The 17,479-nt window shown below is 46.1% G+C and overlaps 1 protein-coding gene and 1 long non-coding RNA gene across 5 annotated transcripts in view; both read left to right on the top strand.

The window, feature by feature from the left end:
• The window catches only part of LOC148131573 (uncharacterized), an 819,361-nt gene that overhangs the window by 194,620 nt on the left and 607,262 nt on the right, over window positions 1-17,479 (top strand). The gene's annotated exons all lie outside the window — the stretch shown is intronic.
• TSNARE1 (t-SNARE domain containing 1) overlaps window positions 1-17,479 on the top strand; it is a 286,328-nt gene that overhangs the window by 73,986 nt on the left and 194,863 nt on the right. For all 4 annotated transcript variants that reach the window (XM_087962260.1, XM_087962261.1, XM_087962262.1 and 1 more), the window contains one exon: window positions 16,265-16,342. In XM_087962260.1, coding sequence (XP_087818386.1) covers window positions 16,265-16,342 — 78 coding nt within the window. The remainder of the gene's footprint in view (window positions 1-16,264; window positions 16,343-17,479) is intronic.

The following is a 17,479-nucleotide window of genomic DNA, read 5'->3' as shown; positions in this document are numbered from 1 at the left end:
CTTCTCCTTCTTCTTTGTCGTCTCCTCCTCCTCTCCTCCTCGTCGTCCTCTTCCTCCTTTTTCTCCTTCTCCTCTTCTTCCTCCTCCTCCTCCGCTTCCTCCTCTCCTCCTCCTCCTTCTGTTTCTCCTCTCCATCCTCCTTCTCATGCTTTGATTATAATTCATTTCTCCTTCTCCTTCTTTGTTGTCTCCTCCTCCTCTCCTCCTCCTCTTCCTCCTTTTTCTCCTTCTCCTCTTCTTATTCCTCTTCTTCCTCCTCTCCTCCTCCTCCTCCTCCTCCTCCTTCTGTTTCTCCTCTCCATCCTTTTTCTCATGCTTTGATTATAATTCATTTCTCCTTCTTCTTCTTTGTTGTCCCCTCCTCCTCCCCCTCTTCCTCCTTTTTCTCCTTCTCCTCTTCTTCTTCCTCTTCCTCCTCTTCCTCCTCTCCTCCTCCTCCTCCTTCCGTTTCTCCTCTCCATGCTCCTTCTCATGCTTTGATTATAATTCATTTCTCCTTCTTCTTTGTCGTCTCCTCCACTCCTCCTCCTTTTTCTCCTTCTCCTCTTCTTCCTCCTCCTCCTCCTCTTCTTCCTCCTCTTCTCCTCTGATGATGCTACCAAGTTGGGTCATGAAGCTTCTGCAACAAACAAACTCAGAGGGCACCAAGGACCCCACATTTCAACCCCAACCACAAACATTCTCCTTGACTGGAAAGCGAGCCCTTTCTTCCAGCAAAGAATCGGCTTGAGAATGCAGCCAGACAATGCCCACCGAAGCCCTCTGTTTATCTGGCACGGCCACCCTTGGCAGGAGGCCACCTGTCTGGTGGATGGGCTCCAAGCTACTTGAACAGATGGGGCCCGGGATAGGCAGCCAATCCTCCACAGAGCATCTTGTCTGCTTGGCAAGCAGAGGAGATGCTTCCTCATCGATGGAACTGAATGGAGGAGGCCACCTGGGAACCCTAGGCAAAGATCTCTCCTCCTGGATTTTGGCAAATCTCATCCTGAATGGAGAATGCCATCTGCTGCATTGAGCATCATCTGAGGAATAGAATCAAGATCAATGCTTGATCTCGATACCGGTTTATAATGCCTTGGTAAGACCACACTTGGAATATTCTGTTCAGTTTTGGTCACCAAAAATGTAAAAAAAAAAAAGATGTTGAGACTATATTTAGACAAGAACAAACAGATTCAAACAAACAAAAAATCTGATTAGCTGATTGGAAAGGACCTTGTAGGTCATCTAGTCCAACCCCCCCGTCCAAGCAGGAAACCCTACAACATTTCTGATAGATGGCAGTACGATCTCTTCTTGAAATCCTCCAATAATGAAGCTCCCACAACTTCCAAAGGCAACTCCTGTTCCCTTGGTTGATTGCTCTCACTATCAGAAAGTTTCTCCAGGTTAAATCTGTCCCTGTTCAGTTTCGATCCATTATTCCTTGTTTGGCCTACAGGTGCTTTAGAAAATAGCTTGACCCCGTCCTCTCTGTGGCAGCCCCTCAAATATTGGAACATTGCTATCCTGTCTCCCCTGGTCCTTCTCTTCACTAGACTAGCCATGCCCAGTTCCTGCAACCATTCATCGTATATTTTAGCCTTCAGAAAAACCAAATGCACAAGTAGAGTATAGATGATAGCTGGATCAATAGTAGTAACTGTGAGCGGGAATTTGGAGTCTTAGTACACAATCACTTAAATATGGCCCCAAAAAAGCCAGCACAATCCTAGGCTGCACTAACAAGAGGGATAAAATTAAGATCATATGAAGTGTTAATATCACTTTATAAGGCCTTGGTAAGTCCAGACTTGGAATACTGCATCCAGTTTTGGTTGCCACGATGTAAAAAAAGATGTTGAGACTCTAGAAAGACTACAGAGAAGAGAAACAAAGACAGTCTTGAACACTGGGCACTATGGAACAAAATTAAATTCAATGGTGAAAAAAGTAAGGTTCTACATTTAGGCAAGAAAAACCAAATGTGCAGGTCAGCATAGGCAGTATCTGGCTCAATAGTTGTAAGTTTAAGTTGTAAGTTGTAATTTTGGTCATAACTGGAAGGCTACCTATATCTACTCTATTAAAGAGAGGGACTAGTGGGAACATGATAGCTCTCTTCCAATATTTGAGGGGCTGGGGTCAAGTTATAGAGGAGGGGGTCAAGTTATTTTCCAAAGCACCAGAAGGCAGGACAAGGATTCCGGCAATTGCCCTAATTAAATCATGAGCTTCGAACCAAGCTTCAAAAGAAATCAAAATATTTATTAGGAGCAACATGTCCGGCATTAACCTGTATGAAGCCAACTCTGGCATACGTAATTTACAGTCACCTATGACCCTGTTTCTCCCCTCCTCCCCCCCGGAAGTGTCATAAATCAGATTCTCTGATGAAGCATGCACAAGGCGGGGTTGTCATCAATCGCATTTTGTGGGCAGAAGATCCGGTAGCTTAGCTACAATCTTTGTAAGATAAGTGTTGGAATGTACTTCTGGTTTTAAACTGCTGCACTGCTCCTTCAGATTTCCTCCCCCTCCCTTGTTTATGGCAACTCTAAAACAAGCATAGGAATGCTTTACGAGTTGACACAATGGATGGAAGCTAATCAAGGAGAGAAGCAACCTGGGATTTAAGAGAAACTTCCTAACAGTGAGGAGAACTAACCAGTGGAGAAGCTGGCCTTCAGAGGTTGTGGGTGCTACATCACGGGAGGGTTTGTAAGAAGAGACTGGCCTATCTGAAAATGGTATTTAAGTCTCCTGCTTAAGCAGAGCATCAGACTAGAAGACCTTCAAGGTCCCTTTCAACTGTTAATCTGTTATTTTAGAACTTCAATTGTGGCCGTATATTGAGGACTACATGCAATTGAGGGAAAGGACACATTTCTATGGACACCGTGGGCCTCGGTGGTGCAGTGGTTAGAGTGCAGTACTGCAGGTTGGTTCTGCTGACTGCTGCCTGTCTGCAAATTTGGCAGTTCGATTCTCACTAGGCTCAAGGTTGATGCAGCCTTCCCTCCTTCTGAGGTGGGTAAAATGAGGACCCAGATTGTTGTGGGCAAGAGGCTGACTCTGTAAACCACTTAGAGAGTGCTGTAAAGCGGTATATAAGTCTAAGTTCTATTGCAATTGGGGTTCCCTCCTTTGCCTTTTGCAATTCAAAATAATGTTCATGCCTCTGTGTGTGTGTGTGTGTGTGTGTGTGTGTGTGTGTGTATGTGTGTGAATATCCCATTCCCTTCTAATACTGATGACAATGATAAATACATATATGTCTGTCTGTCTGTCTATCTATCTATCTATCTATCTATCTATCTATCTATCTATCTATCTATCTATCTATCTATCTATCTATCTATCTATCTATCTCCAAGAAGAAAACCCCATTTAAATGCAGAAATGCCACATCATGTTTGTCTTTTATAGATGAGACAGCTTCATAATTCATAAGCGATGTTTGCTCATCGCTTAGTTTAAATTTTCATGTTGCTTTTCTAGTATTTAGAATGTAAATCATTTTTACAGTGGTTTATAAACTCGTGCAAGGGGGAGGTGGGACTCGGGAAAAATCGCCGCATTAAAAATAAGTAGATGTGGAATGAAATGAAGAGTTATTGTTGAGGCAGCCTATCTGAGGGGGTCCCATCCATTTCCCCCCCTCAGAGAAAAGCTGCTGGGAAATTTAAAAATCTTGATGGGATTTTCTTCTGAGCAGAAAGGGATTGGATGACAGTAAATGGCGGCCTTCTCCAGGGGTTGCTATTTTTACGCGGTCCCAATAAATTCATTTAAGATGTGCCCAGTCAGAAAACAAAAGGGGAGACAGCTGCAATTTTTACTGTTTAAAAAAAATAAAGAATGTAACAACTACCAAAGAACTCAATTAGGAATTCAGGACAATTTAAAAATCCCGAAGGGGTTGTGTGAAGGGGCTTTCTTTGAAACTGCAGTACATTATACAGAGGGACATTACTGACATTAATGATAATTCATTTAACTAACCAGAGATTTTTTGCTGCTACTGCTACTCCTTCTCCTCTTCCTCTTTCTCTTCCTCCTCCTCCTCCTCCTCCTCCTCCTCCTCCTCCTCCTCCTCCTCCTCCTCCTCCTCCTCCTCCTCCTCTTCTCCCCTTCCCCTTCCCCTCTTCTTCCTCTTCTTCCTCTTCCCTTTCTTCTTCCCCTTCCCCTCTTCCTCTTCTCTTCAAACCCCTAATACGGATGATTTTACCAAGTAGGATCATGAAATGTCTGCAAGAAAACAACTAAGCTCAGAGAGCACCAAGGAGCCCACGGTCATCGTCCTCCCCCCCCACTTCCTCCATATGGCATTTACTTTTTACCACGTTGTTGTTATTGTTGTTGTTCTTATTTATTATTCCCTTGGGGTTAGAAGGATCCCATCTCAGCCCTCAATTTGCTTCCTTCCTGGCTTCTCTAAAAATAGGCCCATCCTTAACATGGAAGAGGTTGTATCTAGAAGAGCTTTTCTCAAGTGTCACCAGAGATACAAGGAATTGGACTCAGAGGTCATCCAACTGAGAGGAGGCTGGTTGGAATAAGTTGGACAACATCCAGGAATTTTGATCCGGCTGCTCTAAACGCGGCAAAGTCTGCATCCAACCAATTGCTTTCCAACAGAATTAGTTCACACATGCTGCTGGCCTTGTCATCTAGCGCGGTGTGAACAGGAATTTATGCATATCGGAGTTAGCTTTTTCATTTTTCTCCCTTTAGGCAAAATACTCCTAGCTCCCAGCAATCCCTTTTTTACTTCTCAACAGACCAGCGAGCTGTAGTAAAACACTCTTGCCTTCCTATTCGAGAAACGCTAATTGTTTGGCTTGGCTTCCCTAGGTCCCCACAGTTGTTTAAAGATAAAAACTGCCTTTTTACAACCTTGTAATCCTTTAATTTGGTGGAGGGGGGAGTTGAGGAGACTGGATGGAGCTGAGCGTTTACTGGCCAGATGCCCTTCCTATCACCAATACGGAGTTCACAGCAGGATATATTCACGTTGTGCCCAGAGAGAGAAATATCAGCCTCTACTTAGGAATGAACTCACAGCCTCCTGATTGTGAGGCGAGAGCTCCACCTCTAGGCCACGGCTCCACCTTTAAGATTTACGACTGCAACTGGGCCCCAATATTTCTGTTACTAAGCAAGACATCTGTTCAGCATGTTTTGCCCCGTTTCTTGCCGTGCTTCTTAAGTGAATCACTGCAGTTGTTAAGCGAGGAAAACGGTCGTAAAGTGAACCCGGCTACTCTGGGATGCTGCGATGGAGCTGAGTGTTTTCTGGCCGGATGTCCTTCCTGACAACTAAGCAAACGTCACAGCAGATTTTTTTTTCCTTTGCGCCTCAGGAAAGAAACATCTGCCCCTACCTAGGATTGAACTCTCAACCTTCCTAGTGGGAGGCAAGCGTCTTCACCACCAGGCAAACATGCCACTCAGTTTGTTTAAAGATATGCATCCTAAAACCGTAGGGATTGGAAGAGAATTGGGGAGGTCATCTAGCCCAGCCTCGTCCTTGGTGCAGGAGCAACTAGAATATCTCACTACTTCATGGGACAAATTCCTCCACTCGTTAAGTGACAGGAACCCAGGGCCTTGCATCTGTAGGCATGAGTCTGATTCTGAGGGGGAGATGGAACAGCTGACAGGGAGTGGGAGTGTGGCTCCAATGGCTGTGGAAGAAATGGGGGAAGAGCACAGTCCAGCTGGGCATTCAGAGGAAGACCTAGGGCCATCCCCTCTTCATCCTAGGTCACACAAGGAGGAACGGAGAAGGGAGCAACATGGCTTATGGGAGAGAAAAAGGCCCTGATCCCTTTCATTAGTTGCAGCTGGGAGGACAGGATATAAGTGGGGCATTTGCACACAGCCCCTTGCTGGAAGCTTCTTCTTCTTCTTTCTTCTTTTTCTTCAGCGTTTGTCTCGCGCTCTGGCGAGGTCCGCTAATGTCCTTGAGTATTGCTTCCACGCCTCTCTGTCTGCCACGTATGTCGGGTCTGCCTTCGCGATCTCTAGATCGGCCTTGATCGTGTCCATCCAGCGTTGCTTAGGTCTACCACGCGGTCTCGCTCCTCCGACAGTCACCTTCATCGCAGATTTGATGATGGATTCTTCCTTAGCGCGACTCACATGGCCGAACCATCGTAGCCGGGACTGCCTCATGTTCGTGGGGATGGGCACGACGTTGAACCGCTCTACGCACTTCTTCGCTCCTGACGCGATCGAGTAGGGTGAGGCCTACCGACCATCGAAGCATTCGCATCTCCATTGTCTGGAGTCTGCTTTCGGCTTCTTTGGTCGCGGCCAGCACTCTGCGCCGTATATGGCCATGGGGCGCACCACAGAGTTATAGATTTTCGCCTTCAGACGCATCGGCATCTTCTTGTCACAGAGGACGCCCGTGACGGACTTCCATTTGCCCCACGCTGCGTTGATCCTGGCTGCCACCTCAGTTTGTAGTAGGCCTTCTTCCCCAAGAGTAGTTCCCAGGTACTTGAAGGTGGAGGCGCGCGGTAGCTCCTGCCCGTTCACATGGATGGAGCCTGTCGTTCGTTGTCAGTGGTCAGGTATTCGGACTTCTTTAGGTTCAGCCGAGCCCGAACTGCTCGAGGCGGTCGTGCCACTGTTGGACTAGGTGCTCGAGTTCAGCCTTGCGCAGGTTGGCCAGGAACACATCATCGGCGTAGAGCAGCGTCCATGGGGCGGCGTGTACAGGTCGTGTGTAATTGTATCCATCACCAGAATGAACAGCAGTGGTGAGAGAGCAGAGCCCTGGTGTACGCCGACGGTGATATTGAACTCCTCTGATATCCCAGCTGCCGCTTTTACACGGCTCTTGTGACATCTGTATAGGAGTTGGACCCATTGTACGAGCAGCTCGGGCACGCCATGATCTCGCAGTGCGTAGCAGATGAGATCGTGCGGGACTCGGTTGAAGGCCTTTTCCAAGTCCAAGAAGGCGGTGTGGAGCGGGATTTTCTTCTCTCTGTGAGCCTCCATCAGCATCCGCACACCGAAGATGGCGTCGGTGGTGCCGCAGTTCTTGATGAATCCGGCCTGGTTGACGCTGATGTCGACGATGTCCCGAATGCGCTTATCGAGGACGCGTTCAAGATCTTCATAGTGTGTGACAGTAACCTGACCGGTCTGTAGTTGGAGCAGTCCGCTGGGCTGCCCTTTCCCTTCCAGATCGGAATAGTGGTGCTGCGGTACCAGTCGTGTGGCACTTTTCCCGTGGAGACGATGTTGTTGAACAGCTCACACAGCCACAATGCCGAGCCCGGTAGTGCCTTTTTCCAGAAGTCGGCAGGGATGTCGTCTGGTCCTGTTGCCTTACCGTTTTTCATGGCCTTGATGGCGTCGGTGACCTTCCAGCCCCTTGCTGGAAGCAAAGCATGCATTATCTTTGTCAAGGGTTATTGGGTTTTGGTGTCCTCCCAACTGTGGTTGTTGTGAAAGTCTGCAATTTGTTATCCTGGCCTGCCGTGTTAATTACTTCAGGGTGGTTTGTGTTGGGTTTTTTTAAAAATTTTTTAATTATCTTTATTTTGGGTTCGGACTGCATTTACTCCCTTTGTAGACTGTTTTTGGAAGAGTTTGATATCCAGCCGAGGATAATTGGACTTTGGGGCCCAAGTTGGAGGCATAAAAGGGAATTTATTCTACTTTTGTGACTTTGTTATTTCTGTGTCACGCCCTGGTCATCACACATTAAGAAGGTGTAACCACGTTCCTGAGCGGTGGTGGGAAAGGAACCCAGGTGACCTTGTGGTCCATCCTAAGAGAACAACAGCATTGGAATGGATCTTGGAGGTCCTGGAGTCTGTGATGTCCCAGGATACGGCACAGAGATAACACAAGCAGCTGGCAGTTCAAACCGTCCCTTTATTGCTCTAAAGTTCTCCAAACGCTCGTACGTTTCTGGCAAGTCCCAGAGCAAAGTGATGACAAACCCCCACATGCACCTCAAGCAGCCTCTTGCTTCAAATAGTCCAGCCTAGTGTTGTGTGCACCAAGGCTGCACAGCAATAAATCCAGCAGGGCAAATCAAGGAGTTCAGGAAGCAAAGGATCCAGGTGATTAGCCCAGAAAGCCAGAAAGAATGCAGTGACTCTTGGAAAGTTCAAACGTTGGCACTCAACACTTCGGGGACTTAGCGTTTGTTCCTGACAAATGCCCTTCCCCACAGTGGCTCCTTAGGCTTCATTCCCTAGGTGTGCCTTGTGAAGAGGAGCGGGGCACTCTCCTCCCGAGTAGTTGGGTCAGCCTGTGCTGTTCCCACCTTATCTTGGCCTCCAGCACCCTGGCAGGGTGGGTGTTTTTTCCCTCCCTGGGCTCTGGAGACTTTCCTTGAACCTCCGTGAGAGCGGAAAATGGCCTCCCCGGGCTCTGGAGGCTTTCCTTGAACCTCCATGAGGGTGGAAAATGGCCTCCCCGGGCTCTGGAGGCTTTCCTTGAACCTCTGTGAGGGCGGAAAATGGCCTCCCGGGGCTCTGGAGGCTTTCCTTGAACCTCCGTGAGGGCGGAAAATGGCCTCCCCGGGCTCTGGAGGCTTTCCTTGAACCTCCCTGAGGGCAGAAAATGGCCTCCCGGGGCTCTGGAGGCTTTCCTTGAACCTGCGTGAGGGCAGAAAATGGCCTCCCTGGCTCTGGAGGCTTTCCTTGAAGCTCCGTGAGGGCAGAAAATGGCCTCCCGAGCTCTGGAGGCTTTCCTTGAACCTCCGTGAGGGCGGAAAATGGCCTCCCGGGCTCTGGAGGCTTTCCTTAAACCTCCGTGAGGGCGGAAAATGGCCTCCCGGGCTCTGGAGGCTTTCCTTGAACCTCCGTGAGGGCGGAAAATGGCCTCCCGGGGCTCTGGAGGCTTTCCTTGAACCTGCGTGAGGGCAGAAAATGGCCTCCCCTGGCTCTGGAGGCTTTCCTTGAAGCTCCGTGAGGGCAGAAAATGGCCTCCCGGGCTCTAGAGGCTTTCCTTGAACCTCCCTGAGGGCAGAAAATGGCCTCCCCGAGCTCTGGAGGCTTTCCTTGAAACCTCCGTGAGGGCAGAAAATGGCCTCCCCGAGCTCTGGAGGCTTTTCTTGAACCTCCGTGAGGGCCGAAAATGGCCTCCCGAGCTCTGGAGGCTTTCTGGAAGTGGGAAACAGGCCCATTTCCAGCCTTGCTGAACTTCCGGGAGGTCCGTTTTTCGCCCTCCCTGAGCCTCTGTGCGCCCTGCACTTACCTTCATCCAAAACAGGCTGCGTAGGGACTCCTGGGAGGGGGAGCTGCAGGGTGGGATAGGAGGGGCTAGCCAGGATGTGGGTTTTGGGGGTTCTCTGAACTGCACAGAATCTTAGATAGGGGCTCTCCTGAACCCCTGCAAATCCCCAGCAGCCCCCCTCCCCCCTCTTCCCCCCCCTTCCTTCTCTCGTACGTTATTTCCAAAATCTCCCTTTCTCCTCCACGTTCTACTCTTGTCTTATTTGGGGACGAGGGCAGTCATATTGGTTTACAGGGCTATAAAAATGTTTTTATGGCTTGGAACTAGCATATTTATTATGTCTCTCCTCACACTTTCTCTTCACCCGCGTTCCCTGCCTATAAGTAAGACACTCAAACTGTTCCATTAATCTCCATGTGATTGGAAACCGTGAAAGGGACGTCTTTCTTGAGAGAAACACAGGGTTTACTACCCCCTTTCTGAGAATTAAAATATGCCAGGGGCACGAAGCTAGGAGCACCGTACCATGAGCAGTACATGTAGTCCTTGACTTTTTTTTTTTTTAAATGTTTATACATTTTCTCTTTCAACGTCAACGCTTCTGACATTGTTTGTTGTTCAGGAGTGGCTTGACAAGAGGAATATGACATTTGAAGCCCATGTCCAGGATCCGTCTGTGTGTGGTGGCTCTTGATGCACTGACTCCAGCCTCAGTCCAGTCCTTGTGAAAGTCCCCAACACTTTTGAATGGCCTTTTCCTGACAATCCTCTCCAGGCTGCAGTCATCCCTGCTGCTTGTGCACCTTTTTCTTCCACACTTTTCCCTTCCACATAACTTTCTATTAATGTGCTTTGATACAGCACTTTGGGAACATCCAACTTCTTTTGCAATTACCTTTTGAGGCTTTCCCTCCTTATGGAGGGTGTCAGTGATGGTTTTCTGCACAACTGTCAGATCAGCAGTCTTTCCCATGATTGTGATTCCTACTGAACCAGACTGAGAGACCATTTAAAGACTCAGGAACCCTTTGCAGGTGTTATGGCTTAATTAGCTGATTAGAGTGGGACACTTTGAGCCTAGCATGTTGAACCTTTTCCCAATATTCTAATTTTCTGAGATTGTGGATTTGGGGTTTTCATGAGCTGTAAGCCATAATCATCTCAATTATGACACATCACGGCTTGAATTATCTTGCTTTGCATGTAATGAGTCTATCTCATATATTAGTTTCATCTTTTAAGTTGCATTACTGAAATAAATGAACTTTTGCACAATATTCTGATTTTTCGAGTTTCACCTGTAAAACCATCTTCCAAAATACAGCGTGTTGGTTGATACATTTCTTTTGTGCAATGTCATAATATCAACAGTCTTCCCCTTCCAGACATACATTCATATTACATACATCAATTGTACATATTATATTGTATTATATTTTATTATTATTACTATATCATTATTAGACTCAACTACAAATTCACATAAGTCTTATCGAGCAAATCCTAGTTTTAACAAATTGGAAAACATACAAGTCACTTTTTATCCTTGTCTTCTCCCAATGGAGTGATTTTTTTTTTTCCTGGCACTTTTCAGCGCAAGTGAGAAATAGGGGGAAAAAATTGGAGTTATTTTTCTTGCTGTGTGAGGAACTTGGTTACAAATAGCACCGAGACTGCCCTCACCTTCAGTGTGTATGGTTGTGATCTCTTGTTGCAATCAAGATGTTTGCTGAGCAATATGGAGTTTTATCACAACGCACTTTGCTCAGGTGTCAGTCACACAACCGAGTTGCCACATGCTAATTGTTCTTGCTCTCCTCCGGGAACTCAATTTGAATCGTGTTGAAGGTTTAAAGCTCAGGTAGGGAGGTCTTGGAAAGCAGAAACCTTGTAGAATTACTATACTTGTGTCTCTGTGGTAAGTTTGCCCATATTCTGATCATCCAGGGAAAGTCAATTGAGAAAGACAGGCTATTTAGTTTGGAAGCAAAGCCTCAATGTATATTTCTTTTCTAAAATACAAGTAGTCCTTGACTTACAATAGTTTATTTGGTGACCGTTACGACGGCACTGAAAAAATGTTATTTTAGTGACTTACGACTGTTTTTTCATGCTTATGACCCCGTGTAGCATCCCCGTGGCCCCGTGTTAAAAAAGTAGCCCTTGTGTCACGACCGTGAAGTCATGATGGTTGTTAAGCAAGGAGTTTGTGTGATTGTCTTGCTTAATCAAAGAGAGGAGAGGGGAAAGGAGAAAGGAGAGGAGATGAGAAGAGAGGAAAGAAGCGACGAGGGGAGAGAGGAGGGGAAGGGAGGATGAAGGTGAGGAGAGAGGAAGGGAGAGAGGAGGAGGAAAGGGAGAGAAAGGAAGGAAGAGAGGATGAAGGAGAGGTGGGGAGAGGAGAGGGGAAGGGAGAAGAGGAGGAGACAGCGTGGAAAGCAGAGAGGGTGGGGAAGGAGGAGGACGTCCTTGGTACTCTCCAAGTTTGCTTCTTTTTTGCAGACATTTCATTACCCAACTAGGCAATATCATCAGTGCTGTGATATTCCCTAGTTTGATAATGAGACATCTGCAAGGAAACCACCCAGCTCAGGGAGCGTTAAAGACTCCCAGAAACTCCTATTTCCCACTAAACTGGGTTTCCTTAATTGAAAAAAGAAAAATGGGATTGTTTGAAGCTTCCCCCTGAATCCTCTCGTGTGCAAATAACGACGGGAATCATGTCATCCCCTGACAAGCACCATCCAACGGAGGTTCAGGAGAAGACATTTTCTAGACGCATTCCTTTTCCATCTGCCCGCTCCACTTTTGATGTTCTTCTGTATTGATTTAAAAAATGCTGGGTAGTTCTTCATTTGTAAAGCCAGTTGAGCGAAACCGGTTCCCTAAATTAGAAACTGCTTATAACGCGGAGCTGGGATTAGTTTAACAGCTCCTCGCCTGAAACTTCCCAACGAAACAAAATGGTTGTGAACGAAATCGTCCGAATGTGTTAATCTCTGGCTGACATCTTCCCTTGATCAGAAGGCAATTTTTACCGAATCTGGTTAAAAGCCTAATAAACCGACACTGAATTCTCCCAAAGTGTGCGCTGTTCAAAACATTTCGGTTGGGTATAAATCTTTTTTTTTTTTCCTCCCCTTTAATTTTTTTTTTCCTGGATGATTCTCCCAAAGTGCATAGGTTTTAACTTCCAAGTTTTTTAATGCATGTTTTCTGGCTGCAAGGTATTTAAAATTGGATTTCGTTTTAACTGCCTTATTAAATTTCGCTTGCGTAAATTCAAAGGTTTTTTTTAAATAAGTTGGCTGGTATTGCACATTTTACGGTAAGACGGTTTTGAAATATGTGCACCAGGAAGGCTGTTAAGGAATATGGTAAATGGGTAGATAGTAATATGTTTGGACACACAGAGATACACACGCAAAACATTTTAAAAGTTGGTGTGTATGTGTGTGTGAGAGAGAGGGGGGAGGGGGGAGGGAGAGACAGAGAGAGAGACAGAGTGACATAGAGAGAGACACACACACACACACACACACACATCAAAAGGCAATTGGACTTCATTTATTTTTTTGAAAGACGTGTCACTTCTCATCCAAGAAGCTTCTTTAGTTCTAACTACCGGTAATTGGTGGTTAGAACTGAAGAAACTTCTTAGTTGAGAAGTGACATGACTTCAAGATTTATTTATTTTTAAAGTCCAATTGCAGTTTTTGAAAGCACCTTTGGGGCAACCATGACCTGGATCACGGAGAACCTTCATAGACAATATGAGAGCCACTTCATCCTTGGTCATCATGGATGTGAGGAATCCTTGGTGCTCTCTGAGGTTGGTTGTTTTTTTTGCAGATGTTCATTATCCAAACTAAGCAACACCATCAATGTTATTTAGTTTAGGTTAATAAAAATAACCCAAGCTCATAATAACCAAGGACCCCACAGATTATCATCTCCTCCTCCTCCTCCTCCTCCTCCTCCTCCTCCTCCTCCTCCTCCTCCTCCTCCTCCCTCCAGGTGTTCCTCATACTACATGGTAGAACTTCAAACATGCACCTCAGGCCTCCATATCTCCCCTTCAATGTCATCGACAAATGTGCTAGTTCGAAACTTTATAGGAAGAATGTTAATGTATTTCAAGGTTTTTGTTGTTTTTTTGAAATTTTGGTTAAACTGAACAGTGGGCAAAACTCTTTGTATTTTAATGCTATTAAAACTGTATTTTTCTTTCATCCTGAAAAAGTTGTGGAAAACTTTTCATTCAGTTAAATGACTCTTTATCTCTTTAACTTTCTTTCCTTCTTTTTCAAACCCTCTTAATTTTCTTATTTCCGCTTAGTTCTCCATATTTCCATATTCTTAGACTCGAGCTGGCTTGATTTTTTTAAAAAAACCTTGCTCCATAATCTTACATTAGCTGGGTCCATAAAATACCCATTTCCTGCCCGGTTCCAATCTAAATTGTAAAATATGAGCAGCACAGAAACGAACGGCTGAAAATTAGGGACAGTTGCTTTGTTCTTTCTGCTCCACTGTTTATTAATGAGCCGTCTAAATAAGGAAACAAAAGGCAAATGAAAACAAGTTAATTAAAAAAAAAATACATAATGTCAGGGAAGGCTTGATTAAAATCTTGATTGCAAGCTGGAACACGCTTTTCTATTTCTGCTGATTTTGCAATCATAAATCACGGCTAAACTTCGTGCCCGGAAAGGTGAAAATAGTTTTTTTGACAGTTTGTCCTTCAATCAAAAAAACAAAAACAAAAAAAAATACCCTCAGAGAGGATGGTGAAAGAAGTTTGGAAAGTTGAAGGTACTAGGAATTTAGAATAAAATAGAATAGAATAGAGTAGAGTAGAGTAGAGTAGAGTAGAGTAGAGTAGAGTAGAGTAGAATAGAATAGAATAGAATAGAATAGAATAGAAGGGTCCTTGGAGGTCTTCTAGTCCAGCCCCCTGCTCAAGCAGGAGAACCTATATCATTTCAGATAAGCGACTGTCTAGTTTCTTCTAAAAACCTCCATGATGTCTGAAGTCAAAGCCATTCCACTGGTTTATTGTCCTCCCTCTAAGGAAGTTTCTCCTTAATTCCAGGTTGCTTCTCCCCTTGATTAATTTCCATCTGTTTCTTCTCATTTTGCCCTCTGGTGCTTTGGAGAATAATTTGACCCCCTCTTCTTTGTGGCAGCCCCTCAAATACTGGAATACTACTATCATGTCACCCTCAATTCTTCTTTCCTTTAGACTAGCCAAACCAAAATCCTGCAGCCGTTCTTCATATATTTTAGTCTCCAGGCCTTCGATCATCTGAGTTGCTCTTCTCTGCACTTTTTCCAAACTCTCAGCATCTTTTTTTTGTAGTATGGTGACCAAAATCGGTTGCAGGAATCCAGGTGTGGTTCTTACTAGGGTTTTTACAAAGCGGTACTAATACTTCACATGATCTTGATTTTGTGCCTCTGTTTCTACAAACCAAGGATTTTATTAGGTTTTTTTTTTTTTGCTTGCTGCTGCACACCGCTGGCTCATATTTAAATGATCATCCATTAGGACTCTAAGGTCCCTCTCACAGTTACTGTTTTTGAGCCAGGTCTCGCCTAATCTGTATATATTTGATTTTTCCTCTCTAAATGTAAAACCTTGCTTGTCTCCATATTAAATTTCATTTTGTCGGATAGGGCCCATTGTTCAAGTGTGTCAATATCCTTTTTGGATCCTGAGCTTGTCTTCTGGGCTGTTGGCTGCTCCTGCCAGTTTAGTGTCGTTTGCAAATTTGATGAGTTCCCCTTCTACTCCCTCATCTAAGTCATTTATGAAAAGAAGGATTGAGGGAAGGCATGACAGCAGTGTTCCAATCTCTCAGGGGCTGCCACAAAGAAGAGGGAGTCAAGCTATTCTCCAAAGCACCTGAAGGCAGGACAAGAAGCAATGGGTGGAAACTGATCAAGGAGAGAAGCAACCTAGAGCTAAGGAGAAATTTCCTGATAGACCAATTAACCTGTAACCCTGGTAGGTGAGCTTATATTTTTGTTCTTGTAAAAATTAGGAACACACAAAGCACTGTCAGATCCCACCGAGGTAAGAAAATTACAAAAGAAAAAAAAAGAAGAAGTACAGAGAATATTTCTAAATGACTACATACTATGTGATGACCCAGGGCGTGGCACAAAAGCAACAAAGTCACAAAAATAGATAAAGTCTCTTTAATTCCTCAGATAAGTCTTGACAAACCAGAATAATTTCATGCTTTGCTTCCAGCAACTTGGCCATGCGCAGTTTGCCCTTTTAAACAGTCTTCTCAGCTGCAACCCATGAAGGGGATCAGGGCCATTTTCTCCCCCATAACCCACATAATTCATGTTGTTCCCTTCTCCATTCCCCCCTGCATACCCTAGGTTGAAGAGGAGATGGCCCTGGGTCTTCCTCTGAAGGCCCAACCAGACTGTGTCCTTCCCCAGTTTCCTCCACAGCCACCGGAGTCACACTCCCACTCCCTGTCAGCTGTTCCACCTCTCCCTGTGAATCAGATTCCAACAGGGGCATGACATATTATATCTCCAAAATTTTATGCAAACATACAGGAGAATACAGGCAGCCCTTGACTTAACAACAGGTTGTTGTGTGACCGTTAAAAGTTACAACGGCACTGAAAAAAAGTGACCATTTTTCACACTGAACGACCGTTGCAGGATTCCCCATGGTCACGGGATCAAAATTCAAACGCTTGGCAACTGGCATGTACTTATGCCAGTTGCAGAGTCCTGGGGTCACGGGATCCCCTTTTGCGACCTTCTGACAAGCAAAGTCAACGGGGAAGCCAGATTCACAACTGCAGTGATTCACTTAACAATAGTGGCAAGAAAAGTCATAAGATGGAGCAAAACTCGACCAACGATTGTCTCTGGTTAGCAACACGAGTTCTGGGCTCAATTGTGCTCGCGGGTTGAGGATTAACTGTATCAGGGAATTATACACCCCACTAATGTTTATGTTGGACTATGGTGTGCAGTCTGTGATCTGATCTAACAATGCATTTCTCTCCCTGTCTCTGTTTCTTCTCTTTTCTAGCCACCCAGATTGATCCGAACGAAATTCAAGAGATTTTTGAAAGTACTCCCACCAGCATTTTCCGGATTAATGCCAATGGTTCGTATGTCAAACATCTTGGGAGGTTCATTTCCTACGTCTTTTATGTCTGCAAATATTTGAAGTTAAAAAAAAATAGAGGGAGGGTTTTTGGGGGGAAAGAAGCAGAAGAAATAATTTCAAACACAAAGAAATATATACATTATTATTATTATTATTATTATTATTATTATTATTATTATTATTATTGTTATTATTATTATTTAGTGAGATTCACAGCCCTTGGGGCTGGTTGATAGCTCAACAGCTCAACTCCTAACCAAGGACCTAGGACAGGGGTGGGCAAACTATGGCCCGCGGGCCACATCCGGCCCGTTGGTCTGTCCAATCCGCCCACCCTGAAAAAAAATCGCTGGGCGTGGCGTATTGCCCTGCGCCGCGTGGCCCCCAAAGCTGCAAAACAGTGCAGAGCGCTCTCGGGGTAGGAAAGAAAAGAAGAACTTTGCAAAGGCCTCGGCTGGGAGTTGAAATCACCTTCGACGCGAACTCTCCGAAGGTCAGTCCCCGCCGATCCCCCTTATTTTTCCGGGGCTTCCAGGCTTAAACTTTGCAAAGGCAAAGTTTGCAGGCGGGAGCGTCTTCCAGCCGAGGAGCGGGAAGGGTTCCGCCCGGCGGGCGAGGCGGGCTGCTTGGAGTGGGCTGCTTGGAGCCACCTAAAGCTAGGCCGCTGCTGGTGGAGCCTTGCCCTGCCTTGGTGCCCCGTTCCTGGCTCGGTGGTCCTGCTCGGGCGGCACTTTAAAAGCCTGCTCCCAGCACCCGAGCAACTTCCCAGCAACTTGCGGCTTCCTTTTTCTCGCGGGCACTCGCGCCTGGCCCCGAGCCGCGCGGCGGAGGGGAACCGAGCACCGCCGGTCGCCTCCTCCAAGCAGCCCACCCGCCCACCCACCGGGCGGAACCCTTCCCACTCTCGGCAGGAAGACGCTCCGCCTGCAAACTTTGCCTATGCAAAGTTTAAGCCTGGAAGCCCCAGAAACCCGAGCAACTTCCCAGCAACTTTCGGCTTCCTTTTAACTCGCGGGCGCTCGCCACCTGGCCCCGAGCCGCGGCAGAGGGGAAGCCCGGCGAGCGGGCGGGCTGCTTGGAGGAGACGACCCGGCGGTGCTCCGGCAGCAGCAACAGGCAGTTCCACCCGGGCTC

Source organism: Notechis scutatus, chromosome 3 (assembly GCF_049901735.1).
Source record: "Notechis scutatus isolate UNSWTSFEM ecotype Mainland chromosome 3, rNotScu1.2, whole genome shotgun sequence".
NCBI lineage: Eukaryota > Metazoa > Chordata > Lepidosauria > Squamata > Elapidae > Notechis > Notechis scutatus.
Note: the sequence above shows the minus strand (reverse complement) of the source record. Positions and strands in the feature narration are given on the sequence as shown.